This window comes from Sus scrofa, chromosome 14, assembly GCF_000003025.6.
Source record: "Sus scrofa isolate TJ Tabasco breed Duroc chromosome 14, Sscrofa11.1, whole genome shotgun sequence".
Classification (NCBI taxonomy): domain Eukaryota; kingdom Metazoa; phylum Chordata; class Mammalia; order Artiodactyla; family Suidae; genus Sus; species Sus scrofa.
Window position 1 is genome coordinate 79,357,764 of NC_010456.5, and position 23,365 is coordinate 79,381,128.

The 23,365-nt window shown below is 39.8% G+C and overlaps 1 protein-coding gene across 50 annotated transcripts in view; it reads right to left on the reverse strand.

Moving 5' to 3' along the window:
- Positions 1-23,365, reverse strand: part of KCNMA1 (potassium calcium-activated channel subfamily M alpha 1) — a 760,956-nt gene that overhangs the window by 12,382 nt on the left and 725,209 nt on the right. For 25 of the 50 annotated variants that reach the window (XM_021072146.1, XM_021072135.1, XM_021072167.1 and 22 more), the window contains 4 exons: positions 8,578-8,772; positions 6,731-6,849; positions 4,771-4,995; positions 2,373-2,401 (listed from right to left, as the gene is read on the reverse strand). In XM_021072146.1, coding sequence (XP_020927805.1) covers positions 2,373-2,401; positions 4,771-4,995; positions 6,731-6,849; positions 8,578-8,772 — 568 coding nt within the window. 50 annotated transcript variants of the gene reach the window in all.

The window sequence follows — 23,365 nt, forward strand, 5'->3', positions numbered from 1 at the left end:
CTTGCTTCTTGGCAGTTGTCCTCTATGACTCTATTTGCCCCTTTTAATGCTAAGGCTGATGCTGCCATTGTCTGGGCAGAGCAACTGCCCCCCTCCCAACCCTCTTTTGTGGTTCAGTCCAGTTGACACCCTGAGGGCAGACTTTTCACTCTTCCCTTTCAAGTGGCAGGGGACCATCCATCTCACCTCCCTCTGTGATGAATGTGCAACCTCCAGGGGGCAGTTGGTCTACCAGGTTAGTGACAGGCGCCCATAGCTACTTCATCATGTTATGACAAAAGCAGGGATGAGCTGAAAGAAGCTGACTGAGACACTGATTTTTTTTTTTACCCTGTCTTAACTTCCACTGGTCCTGAAGTTTCTGCACTCTCCTTTCTCCTTCCGGAACCCGTTGCTATAGGAACATGGAAGGTTGACTTAATTGTCTCTATTGGGATGCAGACACCTTTGAGCTTTTCCCATGCTGAAGAAGAGCCAGTCAAAAGGTTTTTCTGGTCATCTGGGATCATGACGATGCTGTCAGGAGGCATAGTCAGTCTCTCCACTCATTGAACTTACAGGGCTGTTCCACTTTCTCAGAAGCTGTGAACTCAGCTTGAGAAAGTGCCAACAGCATGGCAGCATCATGAAGCACCTACAGGCATGCCTTGAATTTTTTTAAAGATAAGCCAAGGAGGTGAAGATTATTTATCAAATGATTAAAGGTATAACAATGTTTGAAGTTCAATATACTTCAAAAATATCTATCGAGAGCCCCCATTGCAAGTAAGGTTCTGGGTCAAACCTATAACATTCATAATAGAATTTTAAACCTCTCCCAAGAGTGGTAGAAATCTAACTATAAGGGTTTAACTTTCACTTTAGCTGAACTGGGTAGGAAAGGACCCTGGGTAGCAGTCATTAGGGATGCTGATGTCATGATCATAGTGCTGAGGCTGAGAGGGTTTCACTAAGCCTCCTGGTCTACCCACTTACTTAAGGTTCACCCCCTTTCAAAGCTTAAGGCAATGAATGGCTTACAAATTGCTTCTCTTTTGGAATGGTACAAATAATTGATTCTCTAGCTTTTCTTCTTTTTAAGTGCATATACTCTTCCAACCACTCTTTCACTTTCTACCCTGACCTTCCTGTTTATTTATTTATTTATTTATTTTTGGTGGGGAGGGGCAAGAAGAGAGACATAATATGAAAACCTTGTATGTCTCCTTCCTTCCTAAAAAAATCTGAACAAAGGATGAGAAATTTGAGGTCACATGGAAAAATATGGAAGAGATTCTTCATTCAATTGAGGAAAGAACAATACAGTAGTTTGGGCTCAGAAAAAAACAGAATACTGATACCTTTTTCATCACTGAACATATCATTAGCCAAGTACAATCAACTCTCAATTGTGTGCCTTGAAATCCAGGGAAAAGCCCCCAAATTTCATTTCAAGTCACAGCCTGTTACCACTCCATTCCCATCACAAGATCGTCTCATCAGAGCTGCTAACAGATTGTATATAAAATGCATTTTGGATTTACTTCTATCTGCCCAATCTCTGGTTGGGATTTCACAAATGTCTGAAAGGCAGGTGGCAGAAGAGACCTGTGTAAAATCCAGACTGACTCATCAGCCCCCAGATAACTGGGTGTGGGCTACTGAGTTGACAGTTTTAATTTGAGGGTCATACTGATCAAATGTAAAGGAGACCAATGCTTTTTGCCATTAATAACCCTCCTGGTTTAAATCGAAAGGAGGGTAAACTATTCACCAAGAAGCAGGTTTGCCAAATGGAATAGCTGCAAATGTTTTCTGGAAAAGTATATCACCTGGCATCATCACTTGATTTAGTCGGTCTTGCCAAGATAAACACAGAGATGTGGACAGACTGATGGGGGACCGGGTTGGGGGGTGGGTGGTAATGGGAGGGAGTGAAGGAAGCTGGATTTCTTGATGGGAAAATGCTTTTGAACTTGGAGCAAGGTACCAAAGTGGGCAGGGAGGCCACGTGCAGATCGAAAGGCAAGCCAGATGGAGAGAAGTTCCCGCCAGATAACCCAACCCCAAACCCAGGAACACCAAAAACAAACTCTACGGGATCTAGCGGTAGCAGCAGCACAGCCTCATTGCGCTGAGCAATTTAGAAAGTGAAGGAAGGAGAAGAAGGGAGGGAAGAGGAGGGGAGATGGGGAGGGGAAAAAAGAAAAAGCAAAACAAAATAAATAAAACCACAAACAGAACAATATAAATAAAAATAAACAAACCAATAACAGAATAAAATTTGTAACTCCTTTTTTTTTTTTTAATTTCACAAAGTTTTCACAAGGACAACGTTATAGAAGGAAACCCCCAGCAGTGGCTAGGTCATGCAGAACCATTAATTGTCATACCTTGGCCCATTCTATTCATCCTTGTTGCACTTTAGAGAGAGAAGTAAGCTATGTGAGTTTTACAATGCTTTTAAACTGTCATATTTCCTGTTGAGCACTTTAACTGGCACATTCTTATAGTTATAAATGTTCTGAGGGCATAACTTTATAACCTCCTTTGCAAAGAATGCATGAAGAGCTCTTCATGATCCAACACTAGGGGATATGAGTGTGTGTGTATATATACACACATATAGGTCTATATGTGCATCTTTATATATAAAAAGATGGTGATATGTAATATATAAATCAATATAGATAGGGACAAAAAATAATTTGAAAAAAATCTTCCACTCATAGGGCATTTTCATATACAGGTACACAATTATTCCCCACCCCAATACTGATTTGAACACTGAACTGCCCTGTCTTTGGTGGGGAGGCGGAGGTTCTGACTGAGCCTCACCATTTTGTCAGTAAAAGTGCTTGTCAATTCACACAGCAAGCAAATCTCCAAAACTATCATGCTTGGGGGGGGACAGGGGATCCAAAATCTAAACCCAAAACATTCACCATAAAAACACCTTTTTAGAGATGGTAGAGCTGTGACATTTTTCTCCTCCCCTCCACCCCTAGTGTGTATGATGGAATTTGTTTTCAAGCAAACATTTCAAATATGTATATAGCAGCCCAGGGCTAGTCTATCCATACAAGAATTTGGTTATGGTGGAGTTGGCCGACTTTTAAGAACTACTGCACTGCCAAAAGCATGATTTGCATGCATAAAATATCTGACAACTGTATATTGAAAAAAGGATATGTTTCTACCTTTCTGCTCATGCTTGCTAATTGCAGAAAGAAAGAAAGAAAGAAAGAAAGAAAGAAAGAAAGAAAGAAAGAAAGAAAGAAAGAAAGAAAGAAAATGAAAGAAAAAATAATTACACTAAAATGTGTTTGGCTCACTTGCACGCTTCTTCTCTCCCATCTGATAATGACAAGGGGTAGTTCTCTATTGCTGTCACTCTCTTGCCTCAAAGGATTGGCTACATATAAGAAGCTGAGGATGAGGAATTTTTCCCGCCAGCTTCTGGCTTTGGGACAACCAGCTTCATGCAGCTGTGCCAGCAGTTGAAGGTGGTAGCTGGCTTTTGTCTTTGTTGAGTCAACTGTGGCTTGATCCTCCTGCATTCTCATTTATTTAATGTGTCGGCCCCTAGGAAAGCATGATCTGCCGCTGGGTTTATCTTCCACTCTCTCTACCACGGCCCCAGCCTTTGCTTCCCCCTGGCACGGGGGCCCCAGCTAATCAAACAAAGGGGAGTAAAAAGGTCCCCTGAGAATGCATGGAAAAATACTTGCTCTTTCCTGAGCATTATTTATTCTGTACATAAGGTAAGTAATTCACCTTTTAAAAGATGTAAAAGTCCCAGGAAGGCAGTTTTTAATGACTTACATCTGATATTTATGATACATATGGCTTTTCATCCCAAATGTCAAAAGTGAGAGAAAAAAAATAGCTATTCATATGGCAGCATAAGGAGACAGAATAACAATTTAATATGCAATCAAACCTCTTTTCACTTAAATTCAATGATAGAATTTGATACGTCCACAAATGGAATACTACTGTTTCCTCCATAGTAAGAGTAGCAATGTTCCTATGAGCTCCCAAAGGAAGCTAGCTCTGGGACCAAAGGCCTTGGTGAGTAACTAAAAAAAAAAAAAAAAAGAAAGAAAAAAAAAATGTTCTCTAACAAGCAGATACTTAATAATATTCTACACAAATGGCAAAAGCCTTTCAAATGCGTCAGCCCAGAGAGTGGAAACAATTGATATGTTTTCATTGCTTTTGGGTTTCTTGTTTCAAAAAAAAGTGTGTATATGTTATTGTGTGCATTCATATAGATATATATATAGATAGATATATATATATCTATCTATATATATAAACAAACAAGGGAAAGAAAGAAAGGAAAACAACAACAAAATCAAAACCCAAAGCACCCTGATAATCCTGGTAAATCAGAATAAACTTTTCTTCTACATTAACTGAACTTGCTTTGCATAACTGACATAGATCACAAGCGCTCCCTTCTAACCTGTGAACTCCTTCCTGCAGTGAGCTATTTATGTCTGGAGCAGGCCTTTGGGTTATTTTTCCCCTAGCATCATAAATAACTTTTGGTCCGTCTGCTTATTTGCTATTGTGCTCAAGGGTTTTATGGTGGTGAAATAAAAATGACAACCACATGCACACTATCATACATATGCAAATATGTGTAAAAAAGGGCGGGGGGGGCTACAGGGGAAAATGGGAAAGTTACTGTTGGAAACACCCACTGGGGAAATGAGTGGCAGATACAGTTTCACACACGGAGGCAGTGGATACACATATCAGAGCCGCTCTTCCTGCACGTACTTCTGTTTGTCGCGGGACTCCCGGGACTTGGGCCGGTTCTGCCGGTTGGCTGTGGATGGGATAGAGTGAACAGAGGAGCTCTTCTTGCTGGAGGACTGGGACGAGTGGGAGGAATGGGAGAGGCTGGCCCGGGACTGGCCGGCGTTGTGGTCAAACTGCATTAAGCAGAAGATCAGGTCCGTCGGCACGAGCTCAAACTCGTACGGGGGGTTGGTGATGACATACCTGGATGGGGAGAGCAAAGAGGTCACAGAATGAGGACAGCTCGATGGAAGGTTCCCCTCTCTGAGCCAAACCCGGTCTAGCAGAGGATCTGCAAGATGGACTTCCAGCTGGTCCAAGGCCTCAAACATTATCTTCCAAGTGCAACAACATCTTCCTCTGTTTAGCTTGACAGAGGAATCCAGCCACCGGGCCCTGGCAGAGATGCTGAATGAGTGCCAGTTGTGGGAGAACCCAAAGGTGTTTCCCGTGGTCCGTGCACCCCTTTCAGGACAATGTCAAGTTCCCTTCTGATTTGGAGTAGCCAGAGGGCACGCAGGAGGTTTCCCGGATTGCACTGCATCACTCATTCTAGAACATTCTGACAATCCCAGACATACCTCACAGGTTCTTTATTTACTGTGCTCTAGCCAAATCTTAGTCCTTCCTCCCACTTCACCTCTTAAAAATCGACTCTGGTGGAGGATTTCATTAAATGGAAGAATATAAAACATGTCCCTGTGTACGTGTCTCTCGGGCTTCCATCGTTCTCCTCAATTTGATCATGTTTTTCTCCAACACCAAACATAACTGGAACATACTTCTAGTAGCAGAGTTTGACAGTGCAGTCCTCAGGCCAGACACATCAGCAGTACTGGGGATCTTCTTCAAAATGCAAATTCTTTTTTTGCATCAAAGTGTAGTTGATTTACAATGTTGTATTAGTTTCCGAAGTACGACCAAGTGATTCACTTATATACCTGTGTGTATGTGTGTGTGTGTGTGTGTGTGTGTATTCTTTTTCAGATTCTTTTCCACTATAGGTATTACAAGATATTGAATATAGGTCTCTCTGCTATACATGTCTTTTTTTAATTAAAATGCAAATTCTTAAGCAACTCCACCCACCTCAGACATACTGAGTCAGACACTTTGGGCATGGGGTCCAGCAGTTTGTGTTTTAACAGGCTTTATAGATGATTCTCATGCTCACCTGACTTTGAGAACACACTGGTCTACAGCAGTTATGTTCAACTCTGGCTCCATACTGTAATCTAAGGGCATTAAAACTACATATTTTCATTCTATACCAGTTAAATCAGAGTAGTCAGAGTACTTTTTAAAAGCACCTCTAGTAATTTTAATATGCAAGAAGGTCTAAGAAACACTTATCTCTATGGCATTGTTTCCTAGAATATATTATACAAACACACTGATTCTGGCAGCCCTAGTATGTACTTTTAATTTTAGGCAGCTATGGCGTTACTTTAATGTATATTATAACTAGCACTGTTATTTTTTTCTGCTTCAGGAAATAATCTACAGTTTTCTTTACAATAAATATATAAAAGTAAAAAAAAGTGTGAGTCAATTGAAAATTGCATTAAATAAAAATCTAGGTGCTAAGGAATCATTTACCATAAATACTAGCAATAGGAAAGATTTCTACATGGCTACCAACAGAATTATCCCAGTAGTGGGAGTTTGGAGGATATGCTTACCTTCAGACTTTTGTAATTAGGTGATGGAACTGTCCTATAAAACTTGAATTCTTCCCACAGTGTCTTTATATCTGCTGTTAGTAATTAAGGAAAAAAAGCTTCCCATAACCACCAAACCCGGGGTTGGAGTTCATGTGGGCAAAGTAATTTGCATGTCGAGAGCTGGCATGTAGACCTTTGCCCTCACCGTGGGGAACAGGAGCAAGCATTTTTGTCTCTGCCCTGGGGGTGGGAGAGCAGAGTGGAAACATACTCACCTCTTTGTGCACTGGCTGGGCGTGCTGAGGTGAGCATCTCTCAGCCGGTAAATTCCAAAACAAAGCATATTATACGTTTTCAGAGCTTTGCAGAACAGATCACCATAACAACCACCATCCTGGGAGACAACAAAGGAACAGAGAGAAACAAAATCATTTTTATGTGCCTGAATGTAGAGGTCCCAGGGGAAAAGGGCCTTTTTCGTGAAAGCTTGTTTGGGTGTCTCCTGAGTTGGAGGGTCTGTGCCAAGGAATTCTGGCTGAAGAAGTTAGCATGGTTTACAGCATACACCCCGATACTATTGATTTTTCAGGATCAGCTATAATGAGTTTTCCCCTGGTTTTCTCTATTTTTCCATTTGGAAGGAGATGGTACCTCTCCCTCACTTTAAGGGATGGTGTGAGCTTGAAGGTCTCAGACGTCTGTTCAACCGAGAAGGAACCAGGTCTGCAAAATGGTGATTATGTTTAGCCCCAGCTCAGCTGTAATCACTGTGCTCTGACCGTGTTGTCAAAACTGCTTGAGTGATAATTAAAATCACTGCCAAGAGAAAAGACCCCACCAGGTACTATGGCGACAGACTCTTTCAGGTAAGGACTGTGTGAAAAGCACAATTTGCAGACCTCAGAGATGGCAAGGGTGGAAGGGAATGTGTTTCCCCAGGAGCTGGAGGTCTGCAGGCTGAATAACTGGGATTCACAGTTCTAATCAGCTCACAATCACCTTCCAAGGGGCTGGGGCCTGATGCTGGATGTGAAAGCAAACTCATTCACTTGGAAACACTGGCTTCCTGCAGTCAGGGAGCTTCAGGTGGCCATTATTATAGGAAGGGCGACGAAGGCGGCCTTTATTGGGAATAGAGTGACTGCATGTGTCCTCCATGTTGCTGATAATTCCACGTGGGCATCACATTAGAGAACACAAACAGAGCCAGATCTTACCAGGCTTTCAAGGCTTTATCCTTAATTTTAAGGTGCTATCAGTACGCAAATGAAAGATAAAAAGAGTCACTAGCCATAGAGAGGGACTTTTAAAAAGCCAAAGGGAGGTGTGGGTCGCCTCTGCATCACAGAGGGTGTTGGGGAGAGTGACTGGGTCTAGCCTCAGAATTAGGAAACCTAGGTCTGGAATTCAGAGACATTCAAGTTGCTGTTTGTTTGGTCAGTGGATCTAGGTGCACCTGATTATGGTGTTCTATGGTGTGGCAAAAACCACCACTGCTGGGGTCATGCCCAGAATCCTGGGGGCTGACCATAGCCATCGGTGGTTTTTAAATTTCCTCCTGGACTATTAATTCTGAGGCTGGACCCAATCACTCTCCCCCACGCCCTCCCTGCTTCAGGGGCCACAAAAGCCTCCCTTTGGGTTGCAGGCACCAGGCTGGTTCAGGCACTGTGGCAGACCTATTCATGTGTAGCCTGGGCTAAGAAGCTGTGAGCCATGCTAAGACCTGTAGAAGGTGTTCCCAGCCTTGGCTGCATCTGGAACCACCAGATGCCTCCCATCCTGTGGCAGCAGGTCCCTGAGGGGAGGGAGTGCAATCACAGGCTCTGGAAGATCCCTAGTGCATATTCCTGACAGGGCCAACCCTCAGTCTCTCTGAGCCTGGTTTCCTTCAAGTGTCTGATAAGAGAAGCTAAGTCAGAGGGTCACCGTGGGAATTTAAATGAATGATCACTTGTAAAGCACAGTGCCTGTTACACAGTAAACCATAAACATCACCTCTTACAGCTCTTTTCCTGCAGAAAGCAACAAAGGCAGAGGCCTAGCTTATCACTGCCGGACACATTCAGATCTGGCTCTTCCCAAACAGCGGGCTCTGGGGCCCTCCACCCGGGGAACTTACCCCCAGGTCCGCAAAGGGCCCATCCAGCAGTGCTAACTGGGCCACGCGGCAGCGGTCCCGATTGGCCAGCGTCTGGGGGGTGCTGTAGCCCCCGCGCAGCGCATTCTCCTCGGCAATCAGAGCCTCCAGCTCCGGTGTGGCTCCTCCGGTCACCAAGGTCCGTATCAGGGTAAGGATGTTGTCATTGAAGTATGTCTGGGAGGAGAAGGGGGGAGAGTCCTTTTAAGCAAATGCCCCAAAAAGTCAGGACAACCGACATTCAAATTACAACTTTTCTTGATATCTCCTGTTTAAAGTTCTGGCCTGTCTCTTCAAATAATTTTATGTGGGAAGTGAAAAGACAGCAGCCTCCAATTATTCCATTCTTTCTTCTCCTACTTGGTTCTGCCACAAGAGCCTGACTTCGAAAAACCAATTCAGAGGATTTTGATTAAAGGGCTAAAGTCAAAATGGCTGGTGTTTACCATAAGCAGTGTTAGCAGGGATATAAACAGGCTTCCTGTCCTGTTTGCTAAGAGATTTTGGTCATGTGTAATCAAGGACAGCCCAACCCAGGGAGGATGGCCTCTGAGCTTCTGTAACACACATGCCAAGAGGCTGGCTCCCCCCAACAATAGCAACACTTCTCTCTATGTCGGGAGATGTCCAGAGCATCATTAAAGTCACACCTTCAACAATTTATCACATGTTTTGCTAAGAGGCTAAACCAGAAGCCTCTATCAATTCAATACACCAGATATATTTATGACAAGGTGGATACCCTGGTGTTTTTAAGTAACCTCAGTATCTTATGGAAGAAGTCTCCCTCTGCATGTACATTTGTCTCACACCTGAAGCATAACACATTTGCCAGGAACAAAACAATGGGAGTTTTAAAAAATTAATAGGATGTCAAATAAAAGAGCTCAAGAAGACATTTGTCACACAGTCTAATTCGAGAAAAATCCCACTTAAGGGTCTGTTTTCCATTTTCCAGTGTAAGAAGAAATCAAGCAACCTAAATAATATCAAGCTAAATTTTGCCTGTGGCTTTCGAGGATGGATGAACCTTTGGGAGCAGATTAGGAAAGACAGCTGCATTTTTATTCCAGCAGTTTCTTGGACAGTTTACCTGGCAAAACCTAGTGGGGAACAAACCAGGTAAGAATGAGTTCTCTCCTGCTTGGCCATCACTAGTTCTATGTCTTGGGGGAGGTTGCCTAATCGTTCTGGGCTTTGATTTTCTCATCTGTAAAATAAGCACCATCATTAAGATCAAGTTTATATGCAAAGAATTCCACGAGGACTTCTGAGTTAAGATCATAGCTCCTCATGAGGCTGGAATCACTTTCCTCATTGAAGTCCTCACAAAAACACCCAAAGCGATGCAAAATTCCAACAGCAGAGGGAACAAGGACTGTGATTCAGAACCAGTCAGACCCTAAGGAGAATGTATCTATCATCTCCTGGAGCTCAGATGTGCCCCGGGGCAGAGAAGCCAAACAAGAACAAGTAAAGAAGGAAATGTTGCTGGCAGGGTCAAGGGGTGAGAGTCAGGCTGAAGGTTTAATGCTGACCTCACCACTCAGTAGCTGCGTGACTTTGGAAGGTTATTTATCATTTCTGTGCCTCAGTGCATGATCCATAAAATGTAACAGAGCAGTTGTAAGGACTATATAACTAATATGTGTGAGGCACTTAGAAAAGTGCCTTGTGCACAGGAAACACTGATAAATAGTTCATGGCCTCATATCAGACATTCAGGCCTTTGTTGATGAGAGGACCAGTCAACCCATTCCTAATCTCCCCTTTGAAAAAAATCTTTTCTGTTTTGGGGGGGTTTTGGGGGAGGGAGGGGGATATTGTACACCAAAGCCATTCATTTTACCCTTGAATCTGCACTTGTCAGGTCTCAGGCTGCCTCCATGCTCGGACCCCATTTAGACTCAGGAATAGCACAGCAAGGGTCAAAGGGCTCTGCATCCTGGGCTTTGACAGCAGTAGGACAGGACTTCCCAAAGTCTTCAGAGGTAAATACCATTCTCTATAGTCCAACAGTCCATCATCAGAAGCAGAATACACCTCCTCAGCCCTGAGGCACAGAAAATGAGGGAGTGCTAGACATCCAACCTTGACAAGGGCTTTATGCTGTAATTCCCTTCTAGATCAACACCAATGGAGGTGTCCACTGGCATGAAACATGGAAAGCAAAACATTCAAGACCTTGGACACTGAAAAATAGACTTCTCCTTGCTCAAATGTATAGAGAGAAAGAAAGAGTCAGTATGAATATTTTTTAAAGGGGAACCACAGTGTTTAAGATACAAAGGAAGAGCATTGGTTATAGTTGGTTAAATAGCTACTGGAAGACATAAAAGAAAAATTTAGGAAGCATTTGTTTTAGAATCAAAATCAATTTTTAAAAATATGAAGTATCTCTAATAAGTAAGAGATCTGATAAGAAATAATTAGACTTCACACAATTTACGCAATTATTTTTAGGTAAGATATTGAAATTAAAATGAATGTGATGATAAATGGTTAAAAAAAAAAGCAATGCCCTTTTGTGACAAACACACTCGATAAACTAGGAATGGAAAGGAATCTCCTCAACCTGAAAAAAGGCATGTATTAAAAAACCACAGTAACATCAAACTTATTGGTGAAAGAATGAATGCTTCCCCTTAAGATCAGGAGCAAGACAAGGAAAACAGCTCTCATCACTTCCATTCAACATAGCACTGGTGGTCTTAGTGAGGGCTAGAAAGAAACAAAGGTAACCATATCAAAAAGGAAGGGGTAAAACTATCTCTAGTCAAAGAGAATATGATCTTGGATATAGAAAATCCTAAAGAACTTACTAAAATGCTATTCTAGATAATGAATGAGTTCAGCAAGGGAGCAGGATACAAAAATCAATATACAAAAGTCATTTGTGTATCTGTGCACTTGCAATGAACATTATAAGAATGAAGTTCCAAAAAACAATTTCTGTTACAATGAATCACCAAGAATAAAATACTTAGGAATAAATTTAACCAAGGAGATGCAAGATTGGTACACTGGAAACTACAAAATCTTGATGAATTAAAGAAAATATAAATAAATGGAAAGAGATCTCAAGTTTATGGACTGGAAGACTTAGTATTATTAAGATAGCAATACTCCCCCCAAAAATCTACAGATTCAATGCAATTTCTTTCAAAATCCCACGATCATACAGAAATGGGAAATCTGATGTTAAAACTCATGTGAAATTGCAAGCATCCACAAATAACCAAAGCATCTTAAAAAAGAAACATAAGTTTGCAAGACTCACACTTCCTGCTTTAAAACATACAATAAAGGTACTATAATCAAGAGCATATGGTACACCATAAGGACAGACTTATAGACCATTGGAATCAAATTGAGAGTCCAGAAATAAACTAATACACTTTGTGTCAACTGATTTTCAACAAAGGTGCCAAGACCATTCTACAGAGAAAAAATACAGTCTCTTAAACAAATGTTACCACAACAGGGTATCTATATTCAGAATAAATTTGGACCCCTACCTCACACCATATACAAAAACTAATTCAAAATGGATCAAAGACCTAAATATAAAAGGTAAAACTATAAAAACCATAGAAGAAAACTTAGAAGTAAATCATTATGGCTTTGATTTGAAAACTGATTCTTAACTATAATATCCAAAGCACAGGCAATAAAAGGAAAAAAAATAGATAAATTAAACCTCGTCAAAACTGAGAATTCTTTATCGGAGTTCCTGTTGTGGCTCAGTGGTTAACTAATCCGACTAGGAACCGTGAGGTTTTGGGTTTGATCCCTGGCCTTACTCAGTGGGCTAAGGATCCGGCATTGCTGTGAGCTGTGGTGTAAGTTGCAGACACGCGGCTCAGATCCCACGTTGCTGTGGCTCTGGTGTGGGCCAGAGACTATAGCTCCGATTTGACCCCTAGCCTGGGAACCTCCATATGCCATGGATGCGGCCCTAAAAAGAAAGACAAAAAAAATAAATTGCATAATATTAATGATATCCCTATAAAGATGTTTACAAAAAGTTAAAAGTAACTAAACTTGTAATGACCAGATTTTCATCTGTTAGTAAACAGCAATTAACAATAATTTATTGTTCACTGAAAAATATATTAAACGGGGTAAATCTCACATGAAGTGTCCTTATGACAATAAAAAAATAAAACAGTAAGTTGTAGAACTGAAAATCACACATACACAGACAAAATATGTGGAAGTAAAACTAAGATCTCCTAAACTACAGAAAGAAATTTTCTTTCCTTTTAAAAAGCTTTTATGAGAATGCTGGCTGAGGAAAGACAACAGGGGTCAAATTGGTAAATAGCGAGTGTTAAAAATTAACATTGTAAACAAAATTCAAACAGGTAAAAATGAGGACACAAGCAAGGAAACGAATATAATCTGTCCCAAGCTGAAGAATGAACTGAGGATGAAAATGAAAATGGTTTATCCAGTGAACATGGCCAACACCTAGACTTGTACTAGATGAACATTTGAATTTAAAATAGTGAATGAAGAGAGAAAGTGGCCTAACACAACGCTGTAAGGAAAAAAAAAAGTATAAGATCAGCTTAGCCAGAGACTTATCTAGAAAAGAGTCCTATCAACTGAATTTTGAAAGGACACATTTATCCCAAGAATGCTACATGCAGCTAAACTCTACGTCATTTGTGAAGGCAATATAAATATTTTTAATCTCTGATACCTAAGAATTTACAGATTTACTTCATTTTAAAAACTACTCAGGAGGTTCCTGTTGTGATACAGAGGAAACAAATCCAACTAGTATCCATGAGGATGAAGATTTGATCCCTGGCCTCACTCAGTGGGTCGGGGATCCAGCATTGCCATGAGCTGTGTGGTGTAGGTTGCAGATGCAGCTCAGACCCCGAGTTGTTGTGGCTGTGGTATAGGCTGGCAGTTGTAGCTCGGATTTGACCCCTAGCCTGGGAAATGCCATATGCCGCAGATGCAGCCCTAAAAAGCAAATAAATAAATAAATAAAAACTCAGAAAAAATATCATCTTCCTTCAAGATCGTTTTAAACTTTTAAAAATTAAAAAAATAAGTAAATTTGGTTTGAAACTACTGGTGAAATATATTAAAACATGGAATTTTAAAAAGGATATATTATTATAAAACAATGCAACTGTCAAAAGTAATTCTTGAAAGAAAAAGTATGACAGAAAATCATGATAAACTATTATCTATCAATAGAGTAATACTAATTTTTTTTTTTTTCTTTTTAGGCCCACACCCGCAGCATATGCAAGTTCCCAGGCTAGGTGGTCAAATCAGAGCTACAGCTGCCAGCCTACAGCCAAGGCAATGTGGGATCCAAGCTGCATCTGTGACCTACGTCACAGCTCATGGCAACGCCAGATCCTACCAAGTGACGCCAGGGATCAAACCACAACCTCATGGATACTAGTCAGATTCGTTTCTTTTTTTCTTTTTTTTTTTTTTAATCATTTCTTTATATCTATATTTTTTCTACTGTACAGCATGGTGACCCAGTTACACAGACATGTATACATTGTTTTTTCTCACTTTACGTGTTCCATCATAATTAACTAGACAGAGTTCCCAGTGCTACACAGCAGGATCCCACTGCTAAGCAGATTTGTTTCTGCTATGCTACAATGGGAACTTCCTTGAGAAAGAAGGATGGAAGTAAAGACACGTAAATTCCCTGATCTTATAGAGGAAGGAATCAAAAGCTACTAAGTTTTTCTAGATAATAATAGTTAGAAAATATAGTTTGATAGAGTGATAATGATAGAGTGTCTGGTAACCACCAACTAGAATTAAAAATAGAATGTACAATTTATACATCACTAGAGAATATAAGCATACAAAATACAGACCTTATGCCCAAAGATAGATAAAAAAAGACACAATTATAAAAACAAAGCATAATGCAAAATTTTAGCATTATAGATTATGTAACTAAACATAAATGAGCTAAATGACTTGGTAAAATGGCAACAATTCTTAAACTTGTTCAAAAACCAAAATCAAAATCAAACTCTGGTATCTCCAGAGACAAAGAGGAAAAAAACAAAATAGGCAAAGAAAACTATATTTAAAGGGAAAATTTTTAAAAAATTATATAAAGTGAGTTAACTTTATGTTCATAGCTAAAATTTATAATAAATATATAGCTTATTTATAGAAAAAATATTATAGCTAAAATATAGACAGCAAAACTGATTAGCAATTATAGTAAAATAAATAAGGACTGAGAGTCATCTGTAAAAGTTATATGTGAAATATCATTGTTTCTTGTTTTCACAGTTCAAACAGACAAAATATGGGGAAACTAAGAATATAATAAGAGTATTTAGTAGACCTATGCTAAACTTCATAACATTTTTAGATAGCTTCGAAACAATAGTTACAAAGCATGATCAATGGCCCAAAGTATAAAATCTCAGTATAATAATGAAGTATAAGCTGTATGGTCTATATTTTAAAAATAAATATAATAGTGGAAACAAAAGTAAATATCTCAACTCCTCCAAGGGTTTTTTGTTTTGTTTTTTTTTAAGTATCCTAAATAATTTTGGGTCGAGACGGAAATCAAACTCAGAGTACAGGGTATTTAAAAATTAAAAACTATCTGAAAATGACATATAAAACTCTCATGGATTGAGGCCAAAGCTACAGAAGCAAATTCCAAGTCTTACGCTTTTATTATTAAGTATGAAAGAGTTTCAACAAATAATGGTAAACATTAAAATAATTTTCTGTTCTTTTTATCAGGAAAACAGAAGGATGAAATAATAAAGCATCAATTAATGAAATAGCAAGAGGATATTTAGTGAATTGATATGTTTTAAAACTTGATAAAATTATGATAATTTTCTCTGGAAACAGTTAATAAAATTGTCCTCTGAGGTATTGTAATAAATAGTAAAAATATAACTAAACTTTGTACACAATGTTAAAAATTAGATTAATCAAACAGAATGGATTGAGAACCACAGTTTTGTAGTTATGACACCTTAATCCAGGACTTGGCAAATCGGGGCCCTGGACCAAATCCAGACTGTCACTTGTTTTCGTTTGTTTTTAATAAAGTTTTATTGAGACTCAGACATTTCTATTTGCTTACTACCAGCTTTTGTGTTATTACGGCAGAATTTAGTATTTTCAACAGAGTTTGTATGGCTCTTGAAACCCTAAAATCTTCATCTAGCACTTTACAAAAAACGTTTACAGTTCCATTTCTTTTTTTTTTTTTCTTTTGTCTTTTTTTTTTTTTTTTGCCTTTTCTAGGGCTGCTTCCTGTGGCATATGGAGGTTCCCAGGCTAGGGGTCGAATCGGAGCTGTAACCTCCGGCCTACACCACAGCCACAGCAACTCGAGATCCAAGCCTCGTCTGCAACCTACACCAGAGCTCACGGCAATGCTGGATCCTTAACCCACTGAGCAAGGCCAGGGACCGAACCCACAACCTCATGGTTCCTAGTCGGATTCGTTAACCACTGTGCCACGAAGGGAACTCCTACAGTTCCATTTCTTAATGTGATAAGAATGCATCACTCACAATGGAAAACAGACATTTATTCAGCAAATGATTTAGGGGAAATGGCTATCTGGAAAAAATTTCAACAATATGGTAATGTGAATAAAAGATACATGACTTAAATTGTACTTTTTTGTGTGTGTGTGTGTGCTTTTTGAGGCCACACCTGCAGCATATGAAAGTTCCTGGGCTAGGGGTCGAATTGGAGCTGCAGCTGCCAGCCTACACCACAGACACAACAAGGCAGGATCTAAGCTGCATCTGTGACCTACATCACAGCTCACAGCAGCACCGGATCCTTAACTCACTGAGCGGGGCCAGGGTTAGAACTGCATCCTCATGGATACTACTTAGGTTCATTACCACTGAGCCATAATGAAACCCCCTAAATTGTACAGATATTAATGTTATGCTTCCAGAGAATATTTAATGTCATATTAATAATTATGTAACATAACATTAAAATACTCAAAAAGTAGGATCCAAAAAAATCATGATCTAACTCATAAAAGTGCAGGCTCTCAATAAATATAGTTACAGTAATATGAAAATAACTCTTATTTAATACCCCAAAATTTTATTTGGCAAGTAATTCCTGGTAATAGAATTCTGATTTTCTTTTTTTCCTATAAATTTATTTATATATCTTCTTGATATATAAAGATATATATACTGTGTAAATATATCTTTAATTTCTAAAAAAAGGAAGTAAATGCAAGTCATGCAACATAATAGCAAAAAAAAAAAAAAAAAAAAAACCCACCAAATAATTTGGATTAAAAATGGGCAAAGGACCTGAATAGACATTTTTTTCAAAGAAGATATTCGAACGGCCAATAGGTACTTTAAAGGATGCTCAACATCATTCACTAATCACCAGGGAAAATGCAAATCAAAACCACAGTGATATATCCTGTTACACCTGTTAGAATGACTACTGTCAAAAAGATGAGAAATAACAAGTGCTGGTGAGTAAGCAGAGAGACGGAAACCTTTATATGCTGCTAGTGGGAATGTAAATTGGTACAGTCACTATGGAAAACAGTATGATGATTCCTCAAAAAACTACAAATACAGCTAAGACATGGAAACAACCGAAGAATCCATTGGCAAATGAATGGATTAAAAAAAAAGTGGTTTATATTCATACATACATAATGGAATATTATTTGGCCATAAAAAGATGGAAATTCTGCTATTTGTAACAAGATGGATAAAACCCAAAAGCATTAACCTAAGTGAAATAAGTGAGAGAAATACAAATACTACATACTCTCACTTATATGTGGAATCTAAAAAAGCAAAAAACAAACCAACTAAACTGGTCTCATAGAAACAGAGAAGAGACTGGTTGTTGCCAGGGGCAGGAAGTGGGGAGTGGGAAAAATGAGTGAACGTGGTCATAAGATACATACTCCAGTTATCTGATGAATAAATTCTGGGGATGTAATGTGTTAAAGTGAAGTGACTACAGTTGAAAATACAGTAACAAATAGTGATAATATTTTAAAACTGCTAAGAGAGTAGATTTTAAAAGTTCTCAACAACAACAAAAAATTGATAGATGTGTTAACCTTATTGTGGTAATCATTTTACAATATATATGCATTTGATTGTACACCTTCCATTTGCATAATGTTACAAGTCAATTATGTCCCAATAAAGTTGGGGGGAAAGGAAGTAAATGCTATAACATAGTCGAAGGCAAAAAAATGTAACCACAAACAACCTGATGAAAATATCGTTCAGTATTTAGCTGCGCTCAGGATACCTGATGAGTTCTCTTGTTGAGCAAGCACTTTGAAAGCATAAAAACTATAGAATTCACAAATGAAAATATGCCTTTACATGGTTATACACAAATTAAAATTTTATATACTTCGAAGCTATCATAGGAGTTCCCATCATGACTCAGTGGAAACGAACTGAATAGGAACCTTGAGGTTGCAGGTTCAATCCCTGGCCTCACTCAGTGGGTTAAGGATCTGGTGTTGCCATGAGCTGTGGTGTAGGTCGCAGACATGGCTCGGATCTGGTGTTGCTGTGGCTGTGGCATAGGCTGGTGGCTACAGCTCCAATTAGACCCCTAGCCTGGGAAACTCCATATGCCATGGGTGCAGCCCTAAAGGGACAAAAGACAAAAAAAAAAAAAAAGCTTTCACAGACACAATTAAAAGGATCCCTAAGGCAAATGAGAATCTGTGCCCACCAAAGTGCATGAACTGGCCTTTATGTACCAGTGATGGTAATACACCTGGTTCTGGGATATAATCTGGCAGTATGCATTAAGAACTTTAAATGTGTTCCCATTTGTTAAAAACCTGCAACCTCCAGATAATAAGTTGTTTCTTGTCTAAAGATTTACATGCAATAATGTTTATCACAGGATTAATTATTGTTATAATAAAAATTTAAGAAACAGAAAAATCCGATAATAGAAAATGTTTAAATAGATTCTAGAACACCCAGAGTATGTTTGAGTTATCAGATAGTCCTATGGAGGCTTTGCAAACCGTTATACCCAAGGATATGACATGATTAAACACTCTGGGAAAAACACTAACTATGAAAAGAAAACCAAGATATAAAATTGGATGATTCCATATTTATCTACCCATCTGGAAAGAAGTATACCAAAATACTAACCATGCTTATCTGTGAGTGTTGGGAATATGGTTAATTTAAATTTTCTTCTTTATATATCTCTGCTCTTTGCAAATTTTCCAACTCAGCATGAATACATGTTCTAAGGAAAACACATTCAATGATTTTTAAACAAAGAACATTCTTTTAAGTTCTGCTTGGCAGCGACAAGTCTAGAAGGTCAACATGCAAGGTGATTGTTACATTGAATCTTTAGGATTTGACCTTAACATAGTTCCCCTTCTGTGTTGAAATCAGTTACACTGAAACAGCATAATCTTTTTGATCAATCAGTCACTGACATTTATTGAGCACCTACTAATCCCTGGCTCTTGGTTTGGACTGAAATTGTATGTTATTCAAAGAGTATGTCACTTTCAAAACTGCCCATCAAGGTATATAATTTCAGGTTGGGTCAGAGGGTTTCACAGGTGCCCGAACAATTCTGGAACCACTATACCGATATGCAATTCTCTGCCCTCTAAGCCGGCACTGTATCCCAGATCTCTCTTTTTGACTTTTTTCATGCAGGCATCAAGGAGCAGTGCTATGGGCAACAGTATCTGCTCTGATGGAGAATAATGATGTCTGTCAGCAGAGCACACTTTCTCCAGTTTTGATGCCTCAATATTCAGCCAAAGAGAAGTATTTTGAGCACTGCCTATGGGTGTGCTCTGGGCATGTATCAAGGTCTCTTTGTGATCTGAGCAACTTGGGGGAGAGATAATATTTTACCTGAAAAAAGGTGTCTAGTCGGTCATTTTGGAGGGCACGCGTTTCTTGATGGGGCCAGAGTACCACTCTCAGAGCATAGAGAGGTCTGCAATGAAGCATCACATCCAGGGCTCTCTGCCTAGGAAGTGACTGTTTCAGCATCATGGGGACAAACCAGGTATAAGGACCTCAAATGCCAATTTCTGAAAACTACCCCTGTGGAAGATGTCACAGCTAGAACAAACCTCTCTACAAATCACCTGGCCCAGAAGACACAATTCTTTTCTGGGGTAACAGAAACACTAGATTGAAAAAAAACAAAATTCTGTAATATGCAGGTATGACCCTTTGCCTCCTAAATTTTGCACTGCTAGTCTTTTCTGTGCCTCACCGTGGCCCATGTTCACTATATCTGTGCTAGAACTCCTGTCTTGCATAGCACCTCCAACCTGGCAGGATCAGTCTCCAGGGATGCTGTGGACAGAGGTCTTTGCTATGGTTGTTCCTGTATGCATATTTGTTGGGGAGTTTATGAGAGCTGAATTCTCCAGGGTGCTGCTAAGTGCCTGGAATCCAGAGACCTGTGTAGTCTAAGGAATATGGGAGTTCCTCTTCCCAGAGCCAAGGTCAGAGTAGCCTTTCATCTTAAGTATGGTAACAGGGCACCATGATTCTGTGTACAGACTTCAGAAATCAGCTAGTATAGTTTAAAATCCCTGCTTTGCCTTTCAATCTCTGTGACAATAGGAAAGTTGCCTGATTTCTATGTCTCAAATTCCTCATCCATTTGCCAGGGATAAGAAGAAACAAACAAACAAACAAAAACACGGGTTGCAGGGTAGTGTTAAATGAGATACTTTGTGTAACTTTTAATGTACAACAAATACTCAATAAATGGTAGTTTATAGAAAGAATGACTAAGAATGTAACCAACTTGGAAAATCCCTTTCTTCCTGTTCCCAGCTCTAATATCAGAAAGCTGGCCCATATCACACGGGTGGTCCCTTAGCCTCCTCCAAGCTTTGGGCATTCTCAGATTCTTTAAGTAGAGAGGGTATCAGGCAGTGAGGAAACCTAGAAATGCTGGGGAAAGGAGCAGCCAATTAAAACGGGGAAACCTGAGCCCGCAGCGCCATCTAGCCTGCTCCGTGGAGGCCCCTCTGCGCCTGCATCTTCCTCTTTTTATTTTTTTAAAGTATAATTACCAGAGCTTATGTTTCACAGTTAATGCTGTCAAGCCTTTTAAACTAATTGGTCTTTTATAGAAAATTTAACTGAAAATTAACACATCTTTTAATAACATTGCCTTAACTTTAATGGCACTTTGCCTTTCGTTTATAATTGCTCTAAAATTGTCATTTTCCATGTCATAGCTGCCATTTTTTATATTTGCTAGTTTTCATGGTGTAGATTTTTATTTTTAGTATTTTTCTTTTGTGAGTGATGCGAACTATTTGATTTTTTTTTTCAATCCTGGACTCGCCTGGCCTGATGTGACAGTGGCAGTGTGTTGAGCCCAACGAAACGTACCACCGTTTGCCACACAGACACCAGTGTCATCTCATCTGCTGCAGGATGGCCCGTGGGCTGTCTCCTTGTGAACAGTGTAAGTGGTGGCTCCTGAGCAGCGTGTAAGGAGGAGAGCCATGGAGGAGTGATTTGTTTATGCAGCTGACATCATACCATACCACCCAGGGTTAGCTTGGGTTGACCACGAACTCAGCCTTCTCCACAACATACGTCGAGGGTTCAGCCCTTAATCCAAGTCCAGTTAAGAGTCAATCATACAGGTCCATCTTCTATAGGGTAGTATCCTCCAGTCTTAGCAACATAAGCTGAGTTATTTCTGGCAAACAGGGAGCCCAGCTCTCTGTCTGGGAAATCGAGTCCCCATCCCCTCTAGCTATTCTCCTGATTTTTCAGTGTCAGCCTCAAAGTTATCCTCCTGAGACAGTTTTACTCTGACCACTGTAGCTAAAAGAGGTCTCCATACCCATTCAAACTATTTTAAGTTCTTCAAATTAGTTACCCCTAACTGATATTATTCACGCACCCACTGACATAGTGACCGTTACTTGGATAGTTAACTGCCCACTCAAATGACAATTCAAACCACATGAGGGCAGGGTCTTAATCCTTCTTCTTCAGTGCAGGATCCCCAGCATGGAAGATAGTGCCTGACATGTACTAAGGGCCCGATAAATGCATTGATTAATAACAATAAATGCATATGGAGCTTGCTCTGTGCTAAGCACTGCACTCACCACTTTACAGCTTTAGCTCATTCATCTCAATGGTCCTAGGACCATTATTATCCCCATTTTAAAGATGGGAAAACCAGGGCCTGAAGAGGTGAAGGTCATACAAGCAGTGAATGGCAGTGCTAGGATCTACATGCGAGCAGAATGGCTCTTGAGTCCCTGACTTATTTTTTTCTTTCCAGAGAGGTTCCAGGTGGAAATCAGTTTGGGGTGAGGGTAGGGGAAAATGGAGGCTGTGTGAAAAAGAATTATAAATACTCAGGTGCCAGTTTTATCGAGAGGCTTTCTTTCATCTTTTTCATGTGTGTGTGGGCATCAAGCTGGATCATTCTGGAAAATACATTTCTTATGATCTTCTCCTTAAAGGGATATATCCATATACGTAATTATTCTCTCTCATCATGGGTTTCTGCTGTTGATATGCAGGAGAAAGCCATGAAGCCATGTCTGTAACATCCCTATCTGTTCCAGGAATGCATGTGATGAATCGAAACATTATTCTTTTTAACAAATGAAGCAGTAAGCAGCAGGAGTTGAGTTATGAAGGACAATATTCAGGGAGTGTTTAGACACATGATTAAATGGCAATTTGGGGAGGAATGCTGGGAAAAGGAGATCATGCACATCTAGAGAAATGTGTGTGTGCATGTTGTGATGTCGCTTGGACGCGGATGCCTGAGATGGAAGATTACCTCTGCCTCCTGCTGTTTAGAGTCTTACTTTCTCAATTTATATTCCTGCCAACCCTTTTAGTTTCTTCTAGTTACTGCCTCGGTACTAGATAATCTATTTTTTTTTCATAAATTAGGGTTGGGGTGGAATGCAAAGAAATCACAAGTAATATTTTATCACAAGGTCTAGATCCATTTGGGTCTGTTGAACGAGATTCAATTTGAGACATCACTGGAGTAAGTGGACAGGCATTTTTGATTTGTTTTGTTTTGTTTGTTTTTTTAGGGCCACACCCTTGGCATATGAAGGTTCCCAGGCTAGGGGTCTAATTAGAGCTACAGCTACTGGCCTACACCACAGCCACAGCCACACAGGATCTGAGCTACATCTGCAACCTACACCACAGCTCACGGCAATGCCAGATCCTTAACCCACTGAGTGAGGCCAGGGATTGAACCTGCAACCTCATGGTTCCTAGTCAGAGTCATTTCTGCCTCGCCATAATGGGAACTCCTGGACAGGCGTTTTGATGAATGATTTGAGAAGTCATAACAGTGTATTGGTTAAATAGGTCTTGCTTCAACACTTCAACCAGGCTTATTCACATTATTGTCCAAAATAATACTGTCCCAAATCATAATAATGAGGTGCTTTGCACCATCCTGGACCATCAAGAAATTACTCAGCTGATGATAATTACAGTAACAGTTACTAGATTCCTGACACCCTTTCTTCCCAGGCTGGAATTCAGGAGTGCCATTTCTTCACTAGCAGACTACTTTATCCACACATGCCTTAGCCACCCTCTCTCAAACATTTTTAGTTTGCATTTCAAAGGAGATTAGAGAGAGATTAAAAAAAAAAAATTTGAAACCAACCCACTTTGATTTCTCAGCTGAGTTTCCAAGGATTGACTCCTTAGGGCTGCTGTAGACAGCCAGCGAT